Source organism: Asterias rubens, chromosome 7 (assembly GCF_902459465.1).
Source record: "Asterias rubens chromosome 7, eAstRub1.3, whole genome shotgun sequence".
NCBI classification, from domain to species: domain Eukaryota; kingdom Metazoa; phylum Echinodermata; class Asteroidea; order Forcipulatida; family Asteriidae; genus Asterias; species Asterias rubens.
The window spans coordinates 4,927,216-4,954,813 of record NC_047068.1 but is presented as its reverse complement, the minus strand read 5'-3'; the positions used below and the strand labels follow the sequence as shown (position 1 = coordinate 4,954,813).

The window sequence follows — 27,598 nt, the reverse complement described above, 5'->3', positions numbered from 1 at the left end:
TACATCTCCATGGTTATATCATGGAGGAAGGAAGAGAAGGAGCTCGAACGAAGGGACTTCAAAAGCCGAACCCGTGGTACCGCGGTCGTTTAACGACACCTCGTAATCACCCATATACATTATACAAAGAATGGGCGACCTGGCGTGAGTTTGCAGGTGCGCACTTGATTCTTCACTCAACTTTGGTGTCGTATGTCGTATGGATATAATACAGGGAAAAAAACTTTTTTGAGACCTGATAAAACTTGTGTACACTTTCGCCTACCAAATCGAAGAGCACAATTGAATACCAACCACCCTCGTGTGCTAAAACCCAAATTTTTAACCACCGCTAGTGACAGGAAAGTCGAAAAAAAATGTAAAAATATGCCATGATATTTCCATGTAAACACCACAAACGGACAACCTCCCCTATCCCTTCGCCTCTCTACTTCCCAAAACAAATGATCGGTTCTTGATTCACAGTGTTTAGAAACAAGACAATAACAAAATGGTGCAGTTGTGCCTGCTGTGGTGTACAATGTTTAGTTTTGAATAAAGTTCTTAACAAACAACCAATCTTTATTGAATGTGAGAGTATTTTAACAGCAGGGGTAACGGTAAATACGCAATTGTAAAATGTCAACTCAACACAAACTGTCAAGTTCAAATTCCATACTGTGCTTGGAATTTCCAAAGTTCCTTATATAAATAAAAAGGTATTTACCTCATGAAGTCATATCATTTGGCCTGGTTTCCTTTTTAATTTCTTTATTTGACCCTCAAATAGTTTTGTTACATATATCACCATTTCCCACAAGAGGTGTGTTTTTTCACAAACGGCCTCAGATGACCTTACAAGTTGGGATTCCCACAAAATGTTTTATTGGCAGCGCTCTGGACCCAATTGTTCAATTCCACAGGCAGTAAATCTGAAATCATAATATGCCCTCGGTCAACTGTAAAATTGATGAATGTATGGTTGGTTGAAGGTCCATGTAGGGTGGCCGGTTATTGACAATTAACCTGCATGATCGAGACCGATGGGTCCAATGAAATAAATCTAGGTAGGGTTGTTTATCCTCCGATGATGAAACCCAGCCGTTGGATGCCAGTGGAATCAAGTCTCAATAGTTACTTGGTTGTAATTGTTGGGATGAATTTTAATAAGGTAAAAATGGGTATTCACATGGATCTTCATTTCTTTAGTGTGAATCCAAACCCATCATCTAAATTATGTTAGGAACCAATATGTTGTAATAAAATTCACCATGAAACTGTGACCCAAGATTGGACTGGTAAATGATGGTTCAAAACAAAGCACAAAACATAATCAGTAGGATGAAAAACTGAATCAAATGATTAGCTTCAGTAACAGTGCCATTCACAACTTCCTAATAATCTCCTACAATTCACAGAGTACCTCCCATTCCACTCAGAAAGTATCCTAACGCCTCCCACACTATTCACAATGTACCCTACAACCTCCATCCTAACTAAATTTATCCTAACCCGGTGAATGCCCTAGATTCATCTAAACCAACTCTTACTTCTCTCATAACAGTCAGAAAGTATCTTACAACCTCCCTCCTAACTAAATTGATGTGTCAAACTCCACCCATTTCTGAGTTCCCCTAACTCCACCCCCGGTCAATGCCCTAGATTCTAAACCAACATTCTCAAGATGTTTTATACAACATGAGCTTCTTTGAATCCTTCATTCATGCTTTGGTCTCCTCACATTACACCCTCCTCCCCATCCTCCTCCCCATCCTCCTCCCCATTCTCCACATTCTGACCATAGAGCAGTATCCCTAGAGTAGTCTACCCTTAGTAATGTCTAATGGGGGAAGATGTAACCCAAGACACTACCATGAAATACCAAACCCCCAACTCAGAATTCATTCAATTAAAGGGTTGTAACTATGGATAGGTTTGATGACATGTCACATCTACTGGGACAAGAACAAATTCAAACATCTATGAACATGTGTATAACAATGTCTTAATGATGTGTAGACTAGAGACCTGAATATGAGGTCTTCATATTTGGTAAATTCTGTTTTACCAACTGATAAGGAGAGGGTTATGACCAGAAGACTGTACTCTCTGTATCTTGTCACTGTCATGACTGTAGTCATTAGACAAAGTCAACACTTGATACCCTCAGTTTAGACTCAGCAGCGTACATGAATGTTTCCATCCTTAAAACTTGCTTTTAAAGACTAATCCGTCTTAACTTCCAAAGCTTTAATAAACTGCCTTTTGGATCAAGTGAATTGAAATGAATGCTTTCACAATAAAAGTTCACATTTTATGCATGAAAACATGTGTATCTAGAACTAGACAGAAAAGAGGCACTGAGTTAGACAACTGAAATCCTGTTGCAGTGTTGGTTTCCAGGTATTTCAGGAGGAAATTTCAGCCCACAATATGTGACTGGCACAATTGCTAACTCATTCTAAGCGTGCTTTCTTATAACTCCAACTATGACATTGCTTCATTGTTGATGCTTCATTGTTGATGCTTCATACAGAATTTGAAAAGTGAATGAAAAGTGTAGGAGTCAAAAGGTGAAATATTCCTGTCATTCCACTTCACTTAGACTTGATCCCAGTCTGGTCTTACAACAAGATTCCATCCACTTCACTTAGACTTGATCCCAGTCTGTTCTTACAACAAGATTCCATCCACTTCACTTAGACTTGATCCCAGTCTGGTCTTACAACAAGATTCCATCCACTTCACTTAGACTTGATCCCAGTCTGGTCTTACAACAAGATTCCATCCACTTCACTTAGACTTGATCCCAGTCTGGTCTTACAACAAGATTCCATCCACTTCACTTAGACTTGATCCCAGTCTGTTCTTACAACAAGATTCCATCCACTTCACTTAGACTTGATCCCAGTCTGGTCTTACAACACGATTCCATCCACTTCACTTAGACTTGATCCCAGTCTGGTCTTACAACAAGATTCCATCCACTTCACTTAGACTTGATCCCAGTCTGTTCTTACAAAAGATTCCATCCACTTCACTTAGACTTGATCCCAGTCTGGTCTTACAACAAGATTCCATCCACTTCACTTACACTTGATCCTAGTCTGTTCTTACAACAAGATTCCATCCACTTCACTTAGACTTGATCCCAGTCTGGTCTTACAACAAGATTCCATCCACTTCACTTAGACTTGATCCCAGTCTGGTCTTACAACAAGATTCCATCCACTTCACTTAGACTTGATCCCAGTCTGTTCTTACAAAAAGATTCCATCCACTTCACTTAGACTTGATCCCAGTCTGTTCTTACAACTAGGTCCAAGGTTCAAGCCGCCTAAATCAACTTGGTTTGATTTGTGAAAAGTAACATTGTAATTTGCTTTACTTTGGTAAGGGTTTTAAAAAAAGCTTTTTTTTTTAATACCCTCTACTTGGGTAATTTTAAGCAGTAACTCTTCATCTTTGTGTGGTTGTTTATTGTGTCATGATATTTAACTTGATGTCTAAGTAAAACTCAAATGCTACTTTTTTAATTTCAAACTTTTGTCAGTTTCCTTAAATGAGATAGTTGTCTGTATAATTAACAAAATATTGGTAAGAGAATATGCATTTGGATACTGTGAATATTTAGACAATTTTAACTATTTATGCAACTTCAAACCACACAAATAAATTAATTTAAAACTTCTTTAAATCTGAATGGACGTTTTAACTTTAAATTCTTCAAAATAAATCTTCAAAAACTGTATCTCTTCAATTTAGCATAGCAACTGTACATCCCGTTAATGTATTTAAATGCAAGTGTACTAAGTGGATTTCGGAATGTTATTGTATGGTTGAATGTACATAAAACATTAGATGTTATTTGATGATCTCCTACGCACACATGGCTAATTCAGTTACATGCACCTGCAGCGAGCGATGGTCCTTCCTAAACACAACTTCCAGGGTTTTATTCCAACCATCGCTGTTATGAATGGCCAACCTCACTATTTCTGGTTGTGTACATGAGGTTAAGAATCATCGCTGTTATGAATGGCCAACCTCACTATTTCTGGTTGTGTACATGAGGTTAAGAATCATCGCTGTTATGAATGGCCAACCTCACTATTTCTGGTTGTGTACATGAGGTTAAGAAGCATCGATGTTACGAATGGCCAACCTCACTATTTCTGGTTGTGTACATGAGGTTAGTCATGTATATATGTACACATTGTGCTACATAAATGCAAATTAAACCAATTCACTACAACATGAACTTGACACAGTTTTGTATTCTTGTTCTAGATTTGTAGATCTCTTCAAACTGCAGTAATAATTAGGTAGCCCACACAAGTCCCTTTAGATACATTCCATTATATAAACACACCTGTTGGTCTCGTCTTGAAAATTCACACCTGTTAACCAAGCACTCACTCAAACAATTCAAGCTACATACATATCTTCCTCATACACATATCTATTTGTAGGTTTTGATTGTATGGTATGCATAGTTTGTGACAACACCTACTACAGGTAACACCCATTTATAACACACAGGCAAAATAGCACACCACAATTCCTGTTAAAGTTGCCCCACCCACTTTGCCACTTTCTATACAGTTTGTTGGGGGTGTAGTGTCCCCCACGGGTCACCTCGGGGACCAGGGTACACCATGGGACAAATAGACCTGAACTTCAACTTGCCCTCTGTCAAGCAGCTATACAAACAAACCGTGATCCAAGGGTATAGTACGTGCTTTCCACTAGCCCCCATCAGAGTTTGCCTACAGGCTAAACACGCAACCAAAACCTTCATTTCATTAAGCATCAAGAAAGTCTGCTCAGCACAATTGAAATTCCTCCCAAAATGAATGTAAACTGTTTCATCATGGTTCCCTGTCACTGACTGTTTAACAAATACTATAGTCTCTAGGTAAAGATTTCTGCTTAAAAATTAAATCTGGTTCCTTGTTATAACCCTGTTTACAATCAAGTGAAGTTTGGCCATGAACCAGAAACACTCAATGAGGACCATTGAGGAAGCGACCTCTATGTGAAGACTAAGTGATTAATAGACAGTACTATGAGAACCAGTTTCTACCAGAGGGCTGCTGATGGCAATACACTGTACATACTAACCATCAAGAACTAGGAATCCACAGGCTTAATAATAGATTCTACAAAATGAATATCAGTCAAGATTTGCTCAATCAAAGAGCTACTGTATTGAGATTATGAGTAAGTCGTCTCATTTGAGAGTCTTCAAATTAAAAGGTAAACGAATAGGTTTTGGGGCCTACAGCCATTAGACTCAACGCTGCAACTTTCTTGGAGGGTTGGTATTCACAACCATAGCTCAACAAAGGATTAAAGCAATTGCACAAAAACGGTAAACAGTATTGTCCAAAGGCCCACACTTCGTGTATCACAACTTATACATCGATATATGGGTAAAACAAAAATTTATATTATTTATCCCGATGCAAATTTAACATAATAGCAACTATAAATATAAATATTAATAGTAATTTTGCGGGTACAACCATGGGTATAAACTCTTTTGAAGGAGTGGTGGCTCTGAAAAGAGCCGGTTTGGTCTCGACGTTTCGAACAGTATACTCTGCTCGTCTTATAGTTGTTCTTATTCTCCACTCCATGCAAAGCTTCAAACACCATTTACAAATTTAACATCTCTTTATATCGTTGCGGTACCCCCTGCCAAAACATAGGATTCGAACTGCCTCTAGCTACCGGGCAACCTCCGTAGTCTAGTTGGTAAGACACTGCTCTAGAATTGCAAGGGTCGTGGGTTCGAATCCCACCCGAGTAACATGCCTGTGATATTTTTTCACAGGACTCAGGAAAGTACTGAGTATACAGTGCTGACACACATCGGTGTATGGGTAAAACAAAAACTTATATAACTTATATATAAAATAACAAACCTGTGAAAACTTAGCTCAATCGGTCATCAGAGTCTGGAGGAAATAACGGGAAAACCCACCCTTGTTTCCGCACATTTCGCCGTGTCATGACATGTGTTTAAAATAAATCTGTTATTCTCGATATCGAGAATTTATCATTGTTTTAATGTTTTCTCAAAAAGTAAGTAAAGCATTTCATGGAATAATATTTCAAGGGAAGTCTTTCACCATTACCTTCTGTAAACCCTGTAAGTTATTTGTAAATCTGTGAACTTTTACATTCTTGTTCTGTTCAGAAAGTGTCCAATGGCTTTAACTATCTATCATTCAAACATCTACATTTCTCACATTAGGTCAGAACAGTTGTTATTAATTTGGCTTGACCTGTGGTTATGATTGTACCTATGGCAAGCATACAATGAATGCTGTGTATACTTTGGGGGGGGGGGGGGTTCTTCTGAACCTAAAACCTTTACACCTACAGAAACTCTATTTTTTGTGTTAACTAAATATTGCATCATCATTTTAAAATATTAATGCCAAATTGTGTAAATTGTCACAACTGCTGCATATTGATCAGAGCTATCAGCAGATTGGCTCTCCATGCTGTGTGGGAAGATAAACCTTCTATTACACAGCTGGTAAGTAATGATTTCTAATCAAAAAAGTTGATTGGTTGAAAGGATGGAAATTGTGTAAGATTGCCTACCAATAATGAATACAGTTGGTTTATAGCATTAACCATTTACAAACACATAAACTTTAGTTTGAGTGGTTGCCTTGTCTTTGGTGTATCTAAATCTTTGGTAGATACAATGACATAATAGCTTGGAGCATGGCTCCAAGCTTAGAGCCTCCTTCCTCCATGATACAACAGGTCCGATTTGATGAGATCAGGAATTCATCTTTAGAAGTTATTTAACAGTTGTGTGGTCAAACTGTTCAAACTGTGCTTAATTCCCAAACGATATCAGGGCATCATTAAACTTTGAGCAGGTTTTGTAGGAAAGAGCAGGATTATAACCTGCAGTTGGTAGGGTACCAGCATGTTAATCCGGAGATTGGATTTCTTTGTCAATACCTACATTAAGTTGGGTGGCACGGTTGGCTTGTGCGTAAAGCGCTCGCCTCTCACCAAGGTGACCCCGGTTCGATTCCCGGTCGGGGCCATATGTGAGTTGAGTTGTGCGTTGGTTCTCTGCTGTGCCACGAGGGTTTTCCAGACTATCCGGTTTTCCTCCCTCAGGAAAAAATCAAACACTTTCGATCTTGGCTATGCTCCGTGGTCATAATGGGTTGATGTGGCTGGCAGCTGAATGCGCCCTTGCATGCCTGCTTCTCGAACACGTTGTAGCCGCGTCCTTCGCAATTCAGCTCTTAGCTGCGAGTAAGGACGATTAGCCCCCCAAATTATTATTAAGTTAGCATGACTTTGATAATTACCTGAAATCAGAAAAGAATGCTGATAAATCTGATGGTTGTATAATATTACCTCATGACATCAATATGGCCATTCTTAGCTGCTAGATGAAGTGGTGTATGCATACTGACTCTAGTTCTAGAAGGAATATCAAGAAGAGCTGTACATTGGTTACTGTTCATCAAACGCTGGACGACTTTCAAACGACCAAACTCTGCCGCTAGATCAAGAGCTGTTTTGCCTTTTTTATTCTTTAAGACTGGATTGGCTTGATACTGAAGAAGACTCTCCACCTGAATAGTAAAGGAGTGGTGCAAAAAGAAATACAAATATTAGTTTTCAATAAAATGCCATTATATACTCTTGTTTTGACCCCTATAGAAATGTCAACGTTTACCTTTCATGCTTTTTTTAATTATGTGTTTTGGGTTTGTGTTTTTTTTTTTAAGACTTAAAGCCTGAGCCTGGGTACATTTTTTGTAACAAAGTAATAACTCTTAATAAATACTTTATTTCAAAAACATTGTTCTTATTGACACAGAAGTGAGAAAAATATGACCAACTAAAAAGACTGCGCTGTGAGGAATTTTCAGATTCTCTAAATACAATGAAACTGCAAACAACATGAACCAGTGTTTTTTTATGGGACTATTAATCATTAAAGAAGAAACAAGAGGAAATCAGCTATTCAGTTGAATACATGTAGCTGCATCCCTGATTTACATTTCTTGAAAACTACAGTCAATTGTATTTAATGTACTATTTTAACAAATTAATGCTCCCCAACCCCTTTGAAAAACTTCATCCGAAACCTACTCGGTCTTTATAATTATGAAATGTTGACACGGTGACCTAAAAGCTGAGGGAAATCAGCAGATGTTCAAATACAACAATCGGTAGGCCTATCTGTAGTGAATTCTTTAGAGTATTAAGCTGATGGCTTACTTATAGTGCTTTAACCTTACAGGATCTATGTTCAGTTTCAGCCATTGTTTTCAGCCTGATCACCAAACTCATAAACTTAACAACCAGAACTTTACAATACTAAAAACTGGTTAACTGCACTTTTTGTACCTTATATTTCTGCTGGGAGTTGTAAAAAAAACTGTTTATCCCGTAAAATAGACACATTGCTTCTATGTAGTGCACTATAGTACGTTATAACACACCTCTTGCTCGTTCTGTATTCTGGTTGGCTGAAACACGGTCACGTGGGATGAACTAATATAGGCTAGTGATCGCACGCGCGTGTTTTGCGGGAATAGTACCAGAGCGGGCAATAGTCTTTGAACATAGTGCCCGCGGTAACAGCTTGTTCCTACAATCTAGAAGATAAGAATAAATGTACTTTATGTACAGCCATGTTCCTCCATGGTAAACCCAAGAATAGTATAGCCAAGGCTGTGTATAGTTAATAGTAAATATGTTGGAAATGATGAAGGCACATCCTGGTGTGTATGACCTTTCAGAGGTCAAGCAGTCAGACTTCTCAACAGGTGCCTAATTATCTAACTAGGTCCTCAGGACTCTGGGCCTCAGGACTGGCTACAAATGGCCTCGTATTTATATATACAGGGGACATTTCTACACTTGCTTTTGGTGACTGGATTCTAAATAGAAACTGATGAAGTCTGTTCACCTGTTGTGAATATCACCATTGGGTTATATTGTAAATGATAGAACACTCTGAGTTGCAATAGTTTGTGTAATAAAGTAAGGGAGTACCAAAAAATGGTACAACTTTGTGTTTATCAAAAGATAATTTTATAACCCTGTGTATTTTGTTAAATGCTTTCTTCATCCCCATATCTGTAGTTTGCTTGATAGGATACAAAGCAGTTACAATGATTGATAACTCCTGTCTCGTTTTTTTTTTTCACAATGAAATACAAGAATTAACACCAAATATACAGGTGGCCACCTTCAATACAGATAATAAGATTGTCAGCCACGACAGTTTTATGACATTCCCTGTATAGCTATTCTCTTTGAGATGGACTGACTGTAGCTTGATGATGGTTTGTAAACACTTCTGTTTTTCCCTTTTAGAAGTAGCCTTTACACAGAACCAAAATAAACCATAAACCATCACTTCCAAGCAAACAGTTTTCTCCAATCTGAGCCAGTTGGCCTTGGGACATACTGATGTCATTGAAAGTTGTGAAATCTACCACCTAGTGCCTACCTCAAAGAAGTTTCTATATCTCTGCTATTTATTGTGTTTACTCCAGACCAGGTTTTAGCGACTGTGATAATACTAAGTGAATGACAACCAAAGCTACCTCAGTATTTCCTTAACAGTGATTGTCACACCTCTACTTTAAATTAATTAAAACTAGCAATGAAGTTACCACTACAAACAAAGTCATTTGTTAGGTATAGGGACAGGAAGAATAACTTCATGCAAATGTGAAAAGTATCACCTTTATTAAAGGCAGGGTCAATTTTCATTGAAGGCAGTGGACACTATTGGTAATTATCAATAATTATATTATGGTTATTAACTAGCCTTCACATTTGGTGTATCTCAACATAAGCATAAAATAACAAACTTGTGAAAATTTGAGCTCAATTGGTCATCGAACTTGCGAGATAGTAATGAAAGAAAAAAACGCCCTTGTCGCACGAAGTTGTGTGCGTTTAGATGGTTGATTTCAAGACCTCAAGTTCTAAATCTGAGGTCTCAAAATCAAATTCGTGGAAAATTACTTCTTTCTCGAAAAACTATGTCACTTCAGAGGGAGCTGTTTCTCACAACGTTTTATACCATCAACCTCTCCCCGTTACTTGTCACCAAGAAAGGTTTTATGCTAATAATTATTTTGAGTAGTTACCAATAGTGTCCACTGCCTTTGAGAGAACTGATTTATATGATGTTTAATTTCAATGGCTACCTACCACCATATGACTGCCATACTGGGATGCAAGATGTAGAGGTGTATCACTTTCAAGAGAACATTCATTAGGGGAAGAACCAAATTTCATGAGAAGAGAGACTGGTTGAAGCTTGCCTTGCCAAGCTGCATAGTGCAGTGGGCGCATTCCTGCAAGATTATATCACAAACAAAGTCAATCTATTAACGATCATGAATCTATATAAGAATGGTAAAACATTGCAAATAGTCAATACAACGGGGTCAATAATTATTCAAAACAAACAAGGGAACGGTCCATACAATGGTCAATACAAAAAGGCATAATAAGGAAGGAGGATCAGTACCCAGAATGCAGCCCTACATGAGGCCTCCCAGAATGCACGAGGCCTCCCAGCACTACATTTGTCAACACTCCTCCTTAAGCTCCTTCAACTATTCTAGCTCCAAGCTTTAACCATCCTGAACCCTCTGATAATACATCTTACAACTCCCTTCTATCTCACCTAAAGAGCACTCTTTAGTCTTGCTGATCCCCACTAATACTCCCTCAATACCCTCTTTGTATCCCAATCTGCTTCTAAATCTACAGAGGATTAAGTTTGATATAGTAGCACTGCATGTAGAATGGCAGGAGGATGAGCAACGTAAATTACAAGAATCCTTCCTGCCATCCATTCTAACTTCCTTTATACCTGACTAAAAACTAATTGGGTTTACATTTTATTATTTGAAAGGAAATGCATGTAAATATAGTTGTATTCAACATCTTTAACAATAAATTTGTTTTAATATAAATGCTAAAGTTGCACCGGGGATAAATACAATTATTTTTGTTTCATACCCTTAAGCCCCCTGTGAATGCAATACGAATGATGACGTCACGAATACGCAACGCATTTCGCAGTGGGTTGATTTAGGCTCAACTCTCTTGCGGAAATTGCAGCAAAGGGAGAGTTGTGACGTCAAATTCACATCAAATTCGCATCCCATTCACATTCACAGGAAGTGTGAACCAGGCTTTACGCCGATGTTTGTTAGCACTGTATACTCAAAGGTCTTGTTGGTAAGACATCTGCTCTAGAGTTGCAAAGGTCGTGGGTTACATTCCCACCAAAGTATTATGCCTGTGATTTTGTTTACAGAGCTCAGATACAGAGAACACACATCAGTGTAAAAATAAACTTACGTCCATCACTCCAATCTCTAATCAAGTACCAAGAGAATTAGTTTCTAAGTAGTTAGACCATGATGAAATGAATATTTTACAGATATCTGTGGTTATGATTTTATAACATGACCACACACATTAACTCCAGTGAACTGGTACATTGACCTAATTCAGTTACAAAGTGAAAAACGACAGTAGCCTTTGAAACGACAGAGAGTTCCCTCTGAGAGTACTAATACAGAGTGCATGTAGCTGCACTATACACTAAATAAAGTTACCACACATGTGTATTGGAAACTTACACCAGTAATAAATCAGATATTAATACACATATAAATCACTTTAGGGGCCACCTGCCTGACAGACTTCCTGTCAATGTAGGCTGATATTCCTTGCCTGTAGCACCATCCATTCAAGGCTATTGTGCTGTAAATCATACATTGTAGATACCAGACCTAGCAAAATATTATTGGAAGGCACAAAGTTTTATTGAAGAGGCCCACTTGTGTTTTGCAGACTATAATACATGAAATTCTAGGAATAATTTTACAGTACTAAGATGAGTGCTCCCCAGATCCCCATCAAACCATCTACAAGCCCCTCCCTCCCTCTTTATATCCAACTTGCACAACCATACTAACTACATGCCCTGTACATACATGAAACCAATGGGTGATCTCAGTAAAAAGCATTAAGATTGCACAAACCGGGTACATGTGAACCCCTTGAAAACAGAAAATAATGAACCATTATACAAGTATGAGAAAATAATACAACATCTGTGAAATAATCGTCTCAGTAAGTGCTTGAGAGGTCACATTTCATTTTATGGCTGTGTTCCCCTCAAAGTATGCAGTCAGTATAATCATGTGCATACAGAATCACACTCTAGACCCGAACCATTTCATCCTGACAAAATTAAAATCAAATTAAAGATACTGACTTAATTTGTAAAACTTTGTCACAAATCGGTTAGGTTGAGTGAAAATAAGTCCTTTTTTCCCTGGGCACCGAATCCCCGATAGACCTTATCTTTGTAGTTCCCACCAAGCACAAGATCCATATAGGAATGCATCCATTCAAACTCTTACAAGACCTAACCAGCAAACAGTCAATACTGCCAGCAGGGAGACTTGTGGTTTATCATGTTTGTGTAATGGAGTAATTCTTGTGACATATCAAATAAATGTAATGCTTGGATTCTGGCATTTCCTGCCACAGAGCAGGTTGATTTTAAAGGGATTAGCACCATAGCTCAAGAAGCCTGGAGCTTCATCAAGGTCTGAATTGCTTTCTGTTAAGAATAAAATCTATATTAATTAGGTTGCAAAGAATTATGAAAACTGATCAAACATGGTTATGGATCAAACATTTTTAATTTCTTTTGTTTGAAGAATGACAAATTTGTAACACAAGATTACAGCTTTTCTAAACGGGAAAAAAACCGACACATCGTTGCCTCCTAGCTATAAGGTCATTTATTGCAACTACATTGTCATTTTCCATTAATTTCATACTCTTATTAATCAAAAGGTCATTTAAGTATCTTGCTCAAGGACACATGTGTCACGACCGGCACCCGAACCCACACTCCAATGACTTAAGCGCCAGAACAACTGAGCCTGAAACATTCACCCTAGTGAGTCCCTTTGAAGCTCCAGAAACATTCACCCTAGTGAGTCCCTTTGAAGCTCCAGAAACATTCACCCTATGTGAGTCCCTTTGAAGCTCCAGAGACATTCACCTAGTGAGTCCCTTTGAAGCTCCAAAGACATTCACTCTAGTGAGTCCCTTTGAAGCTCCAGAGACATTCACCCTAGTGAGTCCCTTTGAAGCTTCAGAAACATTCACCTAGTGAGTCCCTTTGAAGCTTCAGAAACATTCACCCTAGTGAGTCCCTTTGAAGCTCCAGAGACATTCACCCTAGTGAGTCCCTTTGAAGCTTCAGGAACATTCACCCTAGTGAGTCCCTTTGAAGCTCCAGAAACATTCACCCTAGTGAGTCCCTTTGAAGCTCCAGAGACATTCACCCTAGTGAGTCCCTTTGAAGCTCCAGAAACATTCACCCTAGTGAGTTCCTTTGAAGCTCCAGAGACATTCACTTAGTGAGTCCCTTTGAAGCTCCAGAAACATTCACCCTAGTGAGTCCCTTTGAAGCTCCAGAAACATTCACCCTAGTGAGTCACTTTGAAGCTCCAGAAACATTCACCCTATGTGAGTCCCTTTGAAGTTTCAGAGACATTCACCTAGTGAGTCCCTTTGAAGCTCCAGAGACATTCACCTAGTGAGTCCCTTTGAAGCTCCAGAGACATTCATCTCTTTAATGATTCCCAGATTTTAACACCTGGTCACAAGCACAACTTGGTGCTGATTCGTAAAAAAATATTTTCAAGAAAGCCAAAATATGGAACAGGTGTTTGGTTCACCTTGGTACACCTCCATGGTATGTTCAGTTTCCACCTCCATGGTATGTTCAGTATGTACATGTACGATGTCCGTACGTGTGTGTTTTCCGGTTCCGTTCGTGCGCATGCGCGTATAGTCTTGGTGCATATTTGCTGGTTTTCCTTTCACACACAGCACAGCCAACTCACCGACAGCGCCTGCATAGCCTGCAACAAGAAACGTCTTGCATCAAGACTAGCGCGGACAACCGGTTATAAACACTGGTCATTATCAACGGTTTAACGTGACGCGCTCTCCACCAATAGGAATAGCGAAACTGTCTGAGGTATTTATGAATCTTATTTTAAAGTTCACAGTTTATGAATATTTGGTCTTGGGTTCCCACACAAACTGGAGGATTCTGATGGGGGCTAAAATGCCTAGATGTAGTCAATTAAGGTCACTAATTACTGACAGTCCAGACCTTCCTTTGGGGTTTATTCAGAAAAATGTGATTTACCTTTATTATCCTTGATATCAACATATATTTGGTTACATTCCAGCAAGGTAGCCATGATGCTACAGTTACTAATGAGAGCTGCATGATGGAGAGCAGAAAACCTGTATAAAACACACACAACAAAATAACACTGGTCAACATTTATTACATTTAGATCACATTGTCTGAACAAATTAATGTGTTAAATATTTCTTTTTCCTATGAAACAGCTCTAGGACATTAGACCTAGATTTTGTAACATAATCTATCAGCGCCTCCTCTTTCTCTCAATATGAAAAAAACCACATTGAGTAGACCTTGATTAAAAATCCTGCAACACAATCATTTCACACATGTGGAGTACGCATCCTTCACATTGCAAACACTCTCAGTGTGTTTCTGCCTGCACTTAGCATCATAAGCCATATTCTACATAAGACAATAATGATCAATTATTGTCCTGTCTGACGAGGGTAGACATTGATGTTAATGAGTATCAGACGGGATGTAAGAAAGGATGTCATTTTCCCCTAGGTCTGGAATATGATGGAGGCCCCTGTAAGGCTTGCAATTTATTTGGGAGGAAATCAGGACATTTTTTTCAACACCATTCCAAGTAATTAAAATGAAGTGTAAGTTAAATAATATTTCATGCTATTCATAAGAAACTTTTAAATGACAAACAAACATGGAGGCAATGATACAGAGCTTGAGACTCTCATAGGAATGTACATCAATACATAATTTGCTTCTCAGCAATGCTTGGATATAGAGAGAATGTTTTCATATCTTCAATATGTGTGTACATTGACAACTTGATAAATCATATATGGCACCCCTGCAGCCCTATATCAGTATGCAAAGCAATGTTGTTTATACACAAGCCCAAATCGATGATGTTACCTTGGGGATAACACTATAACAATATACTGAATGACCTGAATTGTTCACATAATGTGTGTATACATGAATCAATGAATGTGTCTAAAGTCATCAATACTATAGCCAGCAATGTGTGGTGCACTCTAGACCGTTCCCCCTAAGCACCGTTCTAGGACCAATCCCCACTATAGGACCATTACCCCTGAAGGCTTTGGGTGTTTCTAAAGACACCCCCCTAAGCACCTACTAGGACCAATCCCCCCTATAGGACTGTTACCCCGGTAGGCTTTGGGTGTTTCTAAAGACACCCCCCTAAGCACCTACTAGGACCAATCCCCCCTATAGGACCATTACCCCTGAAGGCTTTGGGTGTTTCTAAAGACACCCCCCTAAGCACCTACTAGGACCAATCCCCACTATAGGACCATTACCCCTGAAGGCTTTGGGTGTTTCTAAAGACACCCCCCTTAGCACCTACTAGGACCAATCCCACTATAGGACCATTACCCCTGAAGGCTTTGGGTGTTTCTAAAGACACCCCCTTAGCACCTACTAGGACCAATCCCACTATAGGACCATTACCCCTGAAGGCTTTGGGTGTTTCTAAAGACACCCCCCTCAGCACCTACTAGGACCAATCCCCCCTATAGGACCATTACCCCTGAAGGCTTTGGGTGTTTCTAAAGACACCCCCTTAAGCACCATACTAGGACCAATCCCCCCTATAGGACCGTTACCCCTGTAGGCTTTGGGTGTTTCTAAAGACACCCCCCTAAGCACCGTACTAGGACCAATCCCCCTTATAGGACCGTTACCCCTGAAGGCTTTGGGTGTTTCTAAAGACACCCCCCTAAGCACCGTACTAGGACCAATCCCCCCTATAGGACCGTTACCCCTGAAGGCTTTGGGTGTTTCTAAAGACACCCCCCTTAGCACCTACTAAGACCAATCTCCCCTATAGGACCGTTACCCCTGAAGGCTTTGGGTGTTTCTAAAGACACCCCCCTAAGCACCGTACTAGGACCAATCCCCCCTATAGGACCGTTACCCCCTGAAGGCTTTGGGTGTTTCTAAAGACACCCCCCTTAGCACCTACTAGGACCAATCCCCGTATAGGACTGTTACCCCTGTAGGCTTTGGGTGTTTCTAAAGACACCCCCCTTAGCACCTACTAGGACCAATCTCCCCTATAGGACCGTTACCCCTGAAGGCTTTGGGTGTTTCTAAAGACACCCCCCTAAGCACCTACTAGGACCAATCCCCACTATAGGACCGTTACCCCTGTAGGCTTTGGGTGTTTCTAAAGACACCCCCTAAGCACCGTACTAGGACCAATCCCCCGTATAGGACCATTACCCCTGTAGGCTTTGGATGTTTCTAAAGACACCCCCCTTAGCACCTACTAGGACCAATCTCCCCTATAGGACCGTTACCCCTATAGGCTTTGGGTGTTTCTAAAGACACCCCCCTGAGCACCTACTAGGACCAATCCCTCGTATAGGACCATTACCCCTGTAGGCTTTGGATGTTTCTAAAGACACCCCCCTAAGCACCGTACTAGGACCAATCCCCCCTATAGGACTGTTACCCCTGTAGGCTTTGGGTGTTTCTAAAGACACCCCCCTTAGCACCTACTAGGACCACTCCCCCCTATAGAACCGTTACCCCTGTAGGCTTTGGGTGTTTCTAAAGACACCCCCCTTAGCACCTACTAGGACCAATCCCCCCTATAGGACTGTTACCCCTGTAGGCTTTGGGTGTTTCTAAAGACACCCTATACACATGGAAGTCTAGCACAGTAGCCATAGCTGTAGCAAGAGCCACCAGTTCAGACATAGTCTATTACACACATGCATGTACTGGGCACAACATGACTTCACACACATATAATATTTTGTTCTGATGTATGTAGGCATACAAGGTGGTTTTTTTTAAGAAGTTTTAAAAGTAAGTGTTCAATATCTTAGTTTCTTAGTAAGGTAAGGGTGAAAACCAAATAGTATTCTTTATCCCCAATGCTAAATCTTAGTTTATTCTTATTGATTTCTTTTGACATTTATTGCTTCTTCATTGCTATGGTGTGTCTACTTCTTACACGGCTAACAATAATTAAAAAAAAATCAGAAATCTGACAAGACAGTACTATTATCAATTAGTTACTCTGATTAAAATCTAAACTAGCAAAAATAGGATTTATCATCATTAAGACATTCTAATGTTTTACTTCAAGAAGAAAATCACCCTTGTCCCATATTTTATGAAAGGCACGTACAAATTTGCTTTTAAGTTCTTACAATAAGAACTGTATCAAAGTGCCTGTGTAATGTAATCAATATCTAGGGTTTGTGTGTTCATCTGTCCATAATGTGAAATGTTAAAACACATACAATTTAATATCACTGCATATGTAAACACCTCCAAGATTCATTAAGTATCTAGCTGTTGATAAAGTGCAGCACAGACATTTAATGAGGGCAGGAATTGGGTTGAAATGTAACTCAGTGAATCTAAAGAACGCCTGCCTTTAGGCCTAGTATGTAAACAGAGACCTCTCCATCCAACATGTGATTATTACAACCAAACATTTTTAATTTCCTGTCTTTACGATAAAACCAATAATTATAAAAACCAACATTACTAAAAACCAGTTCTAATAGCAGATACAGCCAAGTGACAATTTGCACTAATTAGACGCTTAAAAGGGTGGCTGCAGTTTTTTGTTTTTTTATAATTTAAACGATTAAACAGGACTTTTTAAACCTGAAACATTTTTTATTATTTTTTATTAAATGCGCAAGTATTTTTAAAATGGTTTTCAAGAGATTAGGGGAACCCACCCCGCCCCTAAAAGGGGCATAAACGTGACGTCATGTCGGGAACCCGAGCCGTCGGGCCCCCTGGCTGTGTGCATATAGAGACGTGTGCACTGTGTGGCCTGGTACCTAGGCGCGTGTAGTTAGGGACCAGACTCTTTTTGCCTACGATATGTTTGAATTCCCGACGTGACGTCGATGGTAGGGGGGCGGTAACAATCCACAAAAGGGGGGGCATGACTTATTCGCTAATTACGCAAGTGAGATATGTCGAGGAAAAAGGAAAACACATTTTATTGAGGTTCAATACATATATCAGAAATAAATGACAGCAAAATTAACTGTTTTATTTTAATTCACTGCAGCATCCCTTTAAAGGTTGCCTTTTTTTCGATGCTACAAACAAAATGAACATCAAATGAAATATAATACATCCTACATACTGCAGATTTGATTAATGGGTCTAAATAGACAGTTCCAAAGTTAGCTAATGATGGTTCTTTTAAGCCTCCGTAGCTTGTCTTAAAGACATTATTTACTTTACATTTAGCCAATTGGACACCCGTTTCTTCCTCATAAACAAAGATTAGTATTGAGGCAAGCGAGCATGATTATCTCAGCCCTATAATGACAACTGGACACTAACTCCACCAACAAGAAAGCTTGTTTTAAACTTCAAGATCAATATATTTCTGTCTATCCAGCTTATAAGTTGACCAATGATAACTGTCTTGAGTCACAGAACGATACCCATAATTACATAAAACCCACAGTACATGAACGCCTCACAGGGACAAGAAACACCATTTTTTTTAAACTAATTTGATCTACCATACCATGGAGGAAAACCAACCATAGAGCAAGGACCAATGCTCAATAGCACTAAACATGTACATAAATACATATACATAAATACATGTACAGTCACTACATTCCAGTTCTTTTGTATCTCTTCAAACCACTAACCACACAACATACAATAGCAGGTGTCCCCCCATGTTACTTTCCCTAATTAGGGACAACATTATATAATCAAATCTTCAACAATAGACTACTGATAATAACTGTACACTCATCCACTTTCCCACTATAGTCCACTGACCATGGTCAACCATAGGACACAATGGGTTAAGAGCTTGTCTGGCTCCAGTGACCACACACTCAAAACCACATACATGTACAGTGTTGTACCATAGAGTGTAGTAGCAGACCATAGATAAAGGATTTTCTCCATGGTGGAAGTACCATAACTACCATGGAGGAAGATAGTACATGGCAGGACAGCTTCTGTACAAACTACAGATTCAAATATGTGGGGCCTAAGCTTACACTCAAAACCACATACATGTACAGTGTTGTACCATAGAGTGTAGTAGCAGACCATAGATAAAGGACTTTCTCCATGGTGGAAGTACCATAACTACCATGGAGGAAGATAGTACATGGCAGGACAGCTTCTGTATGAACTACAGATTCAAATATGTGGGGCCTAAGCTTACACTCAAAACCACATACATGTACAGTGTTGTACCATAGAGTGTAGTAGCAGACCATAGATAAAGGACTTTCTCCATGGTGGAAGTACCATAACTACCATGGAGGAAGATAGTACATGGCAGGACAGCTTCTGTATGAACTACAGATTCAAATATGTGGGGCCTAAGCTTACACTCAAAACCACATACATGTACAGTGTTGTACCATAGAGTGTAGTAGCAGACCATAGATAAAGGACTTTCTCCATGGTGGAAGTACCATAACTACCATGGAGGAAGATAGTACATGGCAGGACAGCTTCTGTACAAACTACAGATTCAAATATGTGGGGCCTAAGCTTTTGCCAGTTGTTTTTCCAAACATTTGTTTTAAAAAAAAACTAAAGGGCTACTTCTCTATGAAGCATTAAATTCTCTGTTTACAACTACAGATTATTAGGACAAATTTAAAGGGATAATTGATTTAATATTGCTCTTTGATGTCACGGTATTTTTTTTTAAACAAGGAGGAAGTAATTTCCTCCATGGTTAAAGCAAATGTTAAACAGCTACCTGAGCGGAATGTTTTCAACAGAAATTGTATTTTTACTAGTTTATAATGCTTGTTTATAAAAACAAAAAACACTTCTGCCGTTGAGAGCGGGCGTCAAAGGACAATGCCGCTGACGTCATTTGTGGGAGTTTGCTTTGTTATACTCCACGCTGCAACAAAGTGGCTTTATCTACTTATGACGTTTTGAGAGTGATTACGTAACGGGGCTTTTCGCAAATCTCGCAGAAAAGCTCTGGACAAGGGCATACAAAATGATTGTTTTTTTTACACAATTGAAACCTTTTTATAATCATATGACTCGATTTGTTTATTCATCGAAAACATTTTAAGTGGAATTCAGCAAAGTTCACGACTTGACATTTTCGTTCAAGCAGGTCTTTAAATTTGCAATGGCGTCTTTCTGCTCCTCAAAATTTGTGTGCTACTGTTTTTTTTAAAGAAAATGCAAGAAGAAAGCACTCAGTAATTATAATGTCGAGCCAGCCATTATGTGCATTTTGAGGTTGTTTCCAAACTGTATGCCAGAATCAAAGGTTATATATCAGCAAACATAACCTGGGTAGTAGACTCCACAGAAAACTAATTGATCTGCGATGCTGTACAACCTAATTTAGCTAAGTACTGCATGGGTGAAGAAGCGTATTTTCAATTTATTCTAAGAGCCACAACGGAATACTAATTTCACTTGCTCATATAGGGCTGTGCAACCTGATCGGTACAAATCATTACCACAAACAATTAATTATAAATGATATGGGTATTATTAGAAACTTCATCAAATGAAAAATGGGTAGTGTGTTCTTACTATTAACGTCCACCATTCTGACTGAATTTATTTGTATACATTTTTTTGGTAAATTGTAGAGAGCAATGGAATGGATGCGTCTACTTTTGGACTAAGATCAAGTTATGATAAATGACCTTATATTGCTTCTCTCCGACCAGGTTTACAAATGGGAACTTATAGTATTCTAAAAGAAAGTTTAATAGAAAGCTGAAGCACAAACACACAAGAAATGTGTATCTTACATAGACCGGGGGTGTTTAATATTATCCCATGGTTAACCTACTGCTGGTATTAGGCAAAATATATAGCAAAGCAACATAACACCCTTGCATTGTTTTCAATAAATACAAAGAGCTGATCATTATTCATTGCTATGACACATTACTGTTACAGCAACAAACATCAATACAACTGTGTACACACAGTATTCTCATTTCTAACTAACAGTTGTATTTCAGTCTCCAAGCCCATGTTGACATTATTATTTGCACATGAATGGGTCTCCGGCCCCCAAGAATGCTGAGTCCTCCAAATAGAAAAGAATTGAAACTACTCCGTCTTCTGTCAGACAAATCTCAAATGTATACAGACCTTTTGAAGGGGTTTACTTCAATTGCCAATCAGGGATCCAGAGGTCAACGCAGTAGGTTCCCACACTCTCAAAGGAGACTACTGGGCCCAAAAGTACAACATATTGCTAAGCACATAAAAGTATTGCTTAACGGAAACAGGTTACCAGCCAAAACTACTTTCAGTTTACATTGTTGTGACTGGTGCCCCACTAATTTTTGGCTTAGCAAAGAAATTTGTCAAGCAGTATTTTCTGCTTAACAGCTTTATGAAATTGGGTCCGGGGAGGAAGGGCTTGGGGTGGGGAATAATCATTTCAAACTACCATCATCTATCATCAAAATCTTTACCTGATGTAGAACAGATTTCTTCAGTAGGCAAAGGGTTATCAATTGAAAAATTCAAAATAAAAACATATCAGGACAAAAGTGAAGAGTCCCTAATCCTTACAGTAGTCACTATTTACTAACATCATGATATCTTGTTTGAACTTGTGATTTGCATTACAATGCAGGAAGGGTTTTAATCTTTTGTTCTTGTGAACTTTGACACTGACCTTTTCACTAGAATGAAACTTTGTTGCACAGAAATGAACTTAAGGCGTTGATTTCGCATTTGAATTTTTCTCCAAGCTCAGACGCAATACGAAATTCTTAAAGTATTTCTTAATGTATGTTTTGATAATAAATTGAGACTTTGAAGAAAACATCCTAAATGAGGAATACCGATCTGAGACGAGATCATCTTAATTCGATAAATAATATACATTAATTTTTCTGTTTATCCTGCAGAAACCCATCAGTGCAACGCTGTTTTCCTGGTTCCAACCAAGAACATTATGCTACTTATATATACTGAAATATTATACTTACTTTGTTTTAAAAAAAAAAATCATTTTTGAAATAAGAAGTAAATGAAGCCTACTAAAGGCAACAAGGAGAATATTTGATTGATCATAAATGTTTTAATGGTGCACCAAGTGAACACTACATAAAGTGCAAACACTCCAGTCCAAGCCCTTTGTTGTCGTCTAATGTTTCCCAAACAACCAAAACATCATCTGTTTGGCGTCCCATTGGCGGTTCATTATGAACCTTCAGACTTTGTAAAGTGCTAACTAGTAATATCACATCAATCTTATGTAAGCCCAGTAAGTAAACAGACAGTACAAGCATCTACCTCCATGGTGTACAAGCAACAACAATAAGACTGAGAATACAGGATGGTGAGATGACTAAAACACTAATGGATCAATGCTGACAGTTTCATTTGCGCTAAGTCTCTGTTGAGAAAGCTGAATAAATTGACATTGTCGCGTTCAAATGACTTTAATATGCTAGGATTGGGAACTCTACCTCAATGGACCTATCACACAAGGGGTGATCTACTGTTAAGCCCATTGAGGTACGCTGTATTTTCAATATGGTTTGATTTGATGGAACGGTTAATAAATAGGTATGGATATCCGTGTAGTGGGGATGCTTTGAAAGCAATCTCCCATAGTCAATTAAAAACTGGAAAGATACTGAGCTGCTTTCAGCTAACCAAAGTGTTACCCAATTGAGCTAAGACTAGACATAGATTGGAATTAGCTTTATACTTTGAAGACTGTTTGACATATTATTGGGTTTATTTTCTTGATCTCAAATAAATGGAGCCAAAGTGAGGCTGGTAGGGAAAATGGTCTGGTACCTTGTTGATCTTATGAGAATGAATATTCATCAAGCTAAGTGAATAGGGAATAGAAAAATACATGTAGCAGCTTATGAACATGGTGGCTTGGCCAAACTGAGGAGCTTTTACATACAGCAGATCTTTTTAAGCAGTATATTGTTCACTATGGCCCAGGTAAGCTTCATTGTCAACTGTTAGCACAGGTCCAATGCAGAGGATATGGCCTAAGGCCAGGGTGCCTATTTGTTACAACCAGTGGGGGGAGGTATTGGATTTTTAAAGAAGCTTTGAATACAACTCCCCACCTACCGAAGGTACTTATTTTATTATTACAGACTAGTGTGACAGTTACCAAGTGACCAGCATTCAGTCCCTAGATGGTTGTTGATCACTTTGGAGGGTAGTAGAGGCACATGAAAGTACAGAGGGTAGTGATCTCCCCCTTATACCCCAACAGGGAGAGGAGGGCCTGATCAGAGTAAGAATATACCTCAGTTGAGGTAGTTTAGATGACAAGGACCCATCAGCAAAATCAGATTTGGACTAAATGACGCATGGGACACAATTTCCCCCAAGGCCTGTATTTTCAGCATCACTAAAACACCCTTATTCCTTTTAGGAGGCTGACAAATGTTTACACGATACCGTGCAGACACATTTTGCTAAAACTAATTTTGGCCACTTTGAGAATAATTGGTTGAGTAAGCCTGAAGATCCTAGTCCAAGGCACGTATCTGAAATGTCAACTGCAAGTTGTTTTCAGTTTTGCAGGATGTTGAACATCCATGCAGTGGTTCAGAAACAGACAGTGCTTTTAGGGCAGAGTTCTAGCATCAAAAAGATTTAGTTTTGACGAAACATGTCCATGTTTATGTATAAATTAGAGGGATGTGGCTTGTGGAAATTTCAAGCAAAAAATCATCCCCTTACAAGGAAATGTATTGCATTTTTACTGGGTGTCAGATTTATACACAATTAACTGGTTACGGTATAGAAAACAGAATAACTGTCTAGTTTTCAGCTAAATCAAGAAACCTTCAAGTAATTTCCAAAATAACCAAAGAACTGGAAAACTATGGAAAAACAATCCCTCAACAACTATTGACATGCTTGAGCCTGAAACTGCTAAACATACATATACATGGTGTACATTTAAAGTGTTGCAGAGTTTAGTTAACCATTATACACAAATTTACAGAGATAGAGGTCTGTTTCTAGTTTTCTTCCCCTAAACACCAAGCGTTGTGATCTTAGTTCTGCTTCAGGCATGTAACCTTTATACTAATAAACCTAACCAAAGATAAAGACACTGACTGTCCCTCAAGCAATATGTCCTAGAAACAGGCTGTATTACCAAACATTTTGGTCATGAGAAACATGTACTCTGGTGACGTTTGGCAACCCAATGATCTCCAGTCCAGTCCTATCTCACACTACGCACACCTACAGGCTTCCTCTGTATCTGGAACAGTCAAGTCATTCAAGATATATTGCAATGTAAATGCTTCGGTTTGATTTGTGCTATTATGACGGTATGAACAGTTTTACCATTCTGTTTCTGTGGAAGTTTTTTTCAGTTACAGCACTTTTGTTGTTAAAGGTATTGGAGTGACATTTTGTAAAGTCCAACTGTTCTGCTTCAAATAACCTTTATCTTTTTGTTTTCATTTCTTTTTAAATGCAACTTTCCAAGGCCAATTTCAATGGTGTTTCTCCCCCTTTAAGAAACAGCCAAACTAGTCTTGTCAGGAGGGTATGGTGTATGATTCCCCCACTACATAGAGACACAACAATCTCAAGTAGTCCCATCATGGAGGTAGCTCCTATTGACTCACATATCTCAACTACTGTTTCTATTAATCATCATCTGCAACTTCAAAATTGACTAAAAATTCCTCTTCAAATCGTCCCAAGACATCAAGATATTCCATTTAATTCAAGTTGAGAATTAGAGATTGGATTAATGTCCGACACGCTTTGACTCTTGAGCCTCCAGAATGGTGGAAATGGTTGCGATAATTGCATTGATCTAGTTGGATACATGTTTGTGTTGCTAGTTTTCCTCATGGACAGAGTGGATGCAGGAACTCAAAGAGTTAAGAAGTTGAAGTGTTGAGTGGTAAGATATTGATGGAAATAAATCAAATGTACTAGCGAATGGTACATTGGTACATCGCATCTTAAATTAGGAAATGGGTACACGTACATGGGTACATCAGACCTTGAAATTAGGAGTGGGTACAATGGGTACATCACACAGTGAGATCAGGAAATGGGTACATGGGTACATCAGACCTTGAAATTAGGAGATGGGTACAATGGGTACATCACACCGTGAGATCAGGAAATGGGTACAATTGGTACATCACACAGTGAGATCAGGAAATGGGTACATGGGTACATCACACAGTGAGATCAGGAAATGGGTACATGGGTACATCACACCGTGAGATCAGTAAATGGGTACATGGGTACATCAGACCTTGAAATTAGGAGATTGGTACATGAGTACATCACACCGTGAGATCAGGAAATGGGTACATGGGTACATCAGACCTTGAAATTAGGAGATTGGTACATGGGTACATCACACCGTGAGATCAGGAAATGGGTACATGGGTACATCAGACCTTGAAATTAGGAGATGAGTACATGAGTACATCACACCGTGAGATCAGGAAATGGGTACATGGGTACATCAGACCTTGAAATTAGGAGATGGGTACATGGGTACATCACACCGTGAGATCAGGAAATGGGTACATGGGTACATCAGACCTTGAAATTAGGAGATTGGTACATGGGTACATCACACAGTGAGATCAGGAAATGGGTACATGGGTACATCAGACCTTGAAATTAGGAGATGGGTACATGGGTACATCACGCCGTGAGATCAGGAAATGGGTACATGGGTACATCAGACCTTGAAATTGGGAGATGGGTACATGGGTACATCACACCGTGAGATCAGGAAATGGGTACATCAGACCTTGAAATTAGGAGATGGGTACAATGGGTACATCACACAGTGAGATCAGGAAATGGGTACATGGGTACATCAGACCTTGAAATTAGGAGATGGGTACAATGGGTACATCACACCGTGAGATCAGGAGATGGGTACATGGGTACATCAGACCTTGAAATTAGGAGATGGGTACAATGGGTACATCACACAGTGAGATCAGGAAATGGGTACATGGGTACATCAGACCTTTAAATTAGGAGATGGGTGCATGGGTACATCACACCGTGAGATCAGGAAATGGGTACATCAGACCTTGAAATTAGGAGATGGGTATATGGGTACATCAGACCATAAAATTGGGAGATGGGTACATGGGTACATCACACAGTGAGATCAGGAGATGGGTACATCAGACCTTGAAATTAGGAGATGGGTACATGGGTACATCACACCGTGAGATCAGGAAATGGGTACATGGGTACATCATACTGTGAAATTAGGGACTGGGTACAACATCACACCGTGAGATCAGGAAATGATAACTTGTACATTGGCACATCACTCCTTGAAATGTGTGCATGTGCACATTATCCCGTCAAATTAGGAAGTGAGATCAGGAAATGGGTACACGGGTACACCACATCTTGAAATTCGGAAATAGGTAAATGTACATGGGTACACCACACCTTGAAATTATGAGTGGGTACATGGGTACATCACACCGTGAGATCAGGAAATAGGTACATGTACATGGGTACACCACACCTTGAAATTAGGACTGGGTACATGGGTACATCACACCTTTGGTAACCCCGTTACCAAACAAGTTTCCTCAGTAACTTTTGGACCTCTGTAGCTACTTGAAACTAATTGAAACTCCTCACAGTATGCAGTGCTGCACCAGGACTTCATTATTGAAATGCCATTCCAGTCCCCCCTCTTTTGATGGATCATTTCAATTACACACACACTTACTCAACCTCAACATATACCAAGATGCTTTCAATTTCAAGTTATAAATCACTGCAGTTTACAAGGTACAATGTGTACATTCTGTAGATACATGTAACATTAGTCCTTCACTGCAGTTCAACTTGGTTGTTACTTTTTAAAGGCGGTGGAATAACCTTACTAATAAAGCCCTACTTCAAGATGGCAATTGTCAAACCAAATGCTAATGTCACAAATGAAGTATTATACAGAAACTAATGCAGAGCAAAGGTTTACATCCGACATAAAACACAGTAGATGAGGCATTCAGATTATTAAAAAATCAAGTTTTTAAAATACATTTGATGTACTCTATCTTTAAAAGACCACCAAACAGTTCTCTTTCACTCCATAGTGAGCAAACTCAAGTTCACCTGCTACATAAATTGTGATAATTGAGAGAGGAATGTGAATTGTGAAGATGTGATCATACCGTCTTGACTCCTGACAGATCCAAACATCCCACAGAGATGGTTCCTCCATCTGTTTACCATCCGTTGTAGTTTTCACAGCTGGGTTTAGAAGGGAGCTATGTGTTAGGGAAGACTGTTGGGTAGATGGGTAGATATAAGATACATGCCTAGGCTAATGATCAATGACTTGAGGCACAGTATGGGATGGTATTA

The 27,598-nt window shown here is 39.2% G+C and overlaps 1 protein-coding gene across 1 annotated transcript in view; it reads right to left on the bottom strand.

Annotated features, from left to right (window-relative positions):
• LOC117292354 (caskin-2-like) overlaps positions 1 to 27,598 on the bottom strand; it is a 74,068-nt gene that overhangs the window by 23,608 nt on the left and 22,862 nt on the right. Inside the window, exons 3-5 of the mRNA XM_033774377.1 lie at positions 14,258 to 14,358; positions 10,207 to 10,352; positions 7,381 to 7,601 (exon numbers count right to left, since the gene is read on the bottom strand). Coding sequence (XP_033630268.1) covers positions 7,381 to 7,601; positions 10,207 to 10,352; positions 14,258 to 14,358 — 468 coding nt within the window. The remainder of the gene's footprint in view (positions 1 to 7,380; positions 7,602 to 10,206; positions 10,353 to 14,257; positions 14,359 to 27,598) is intronic.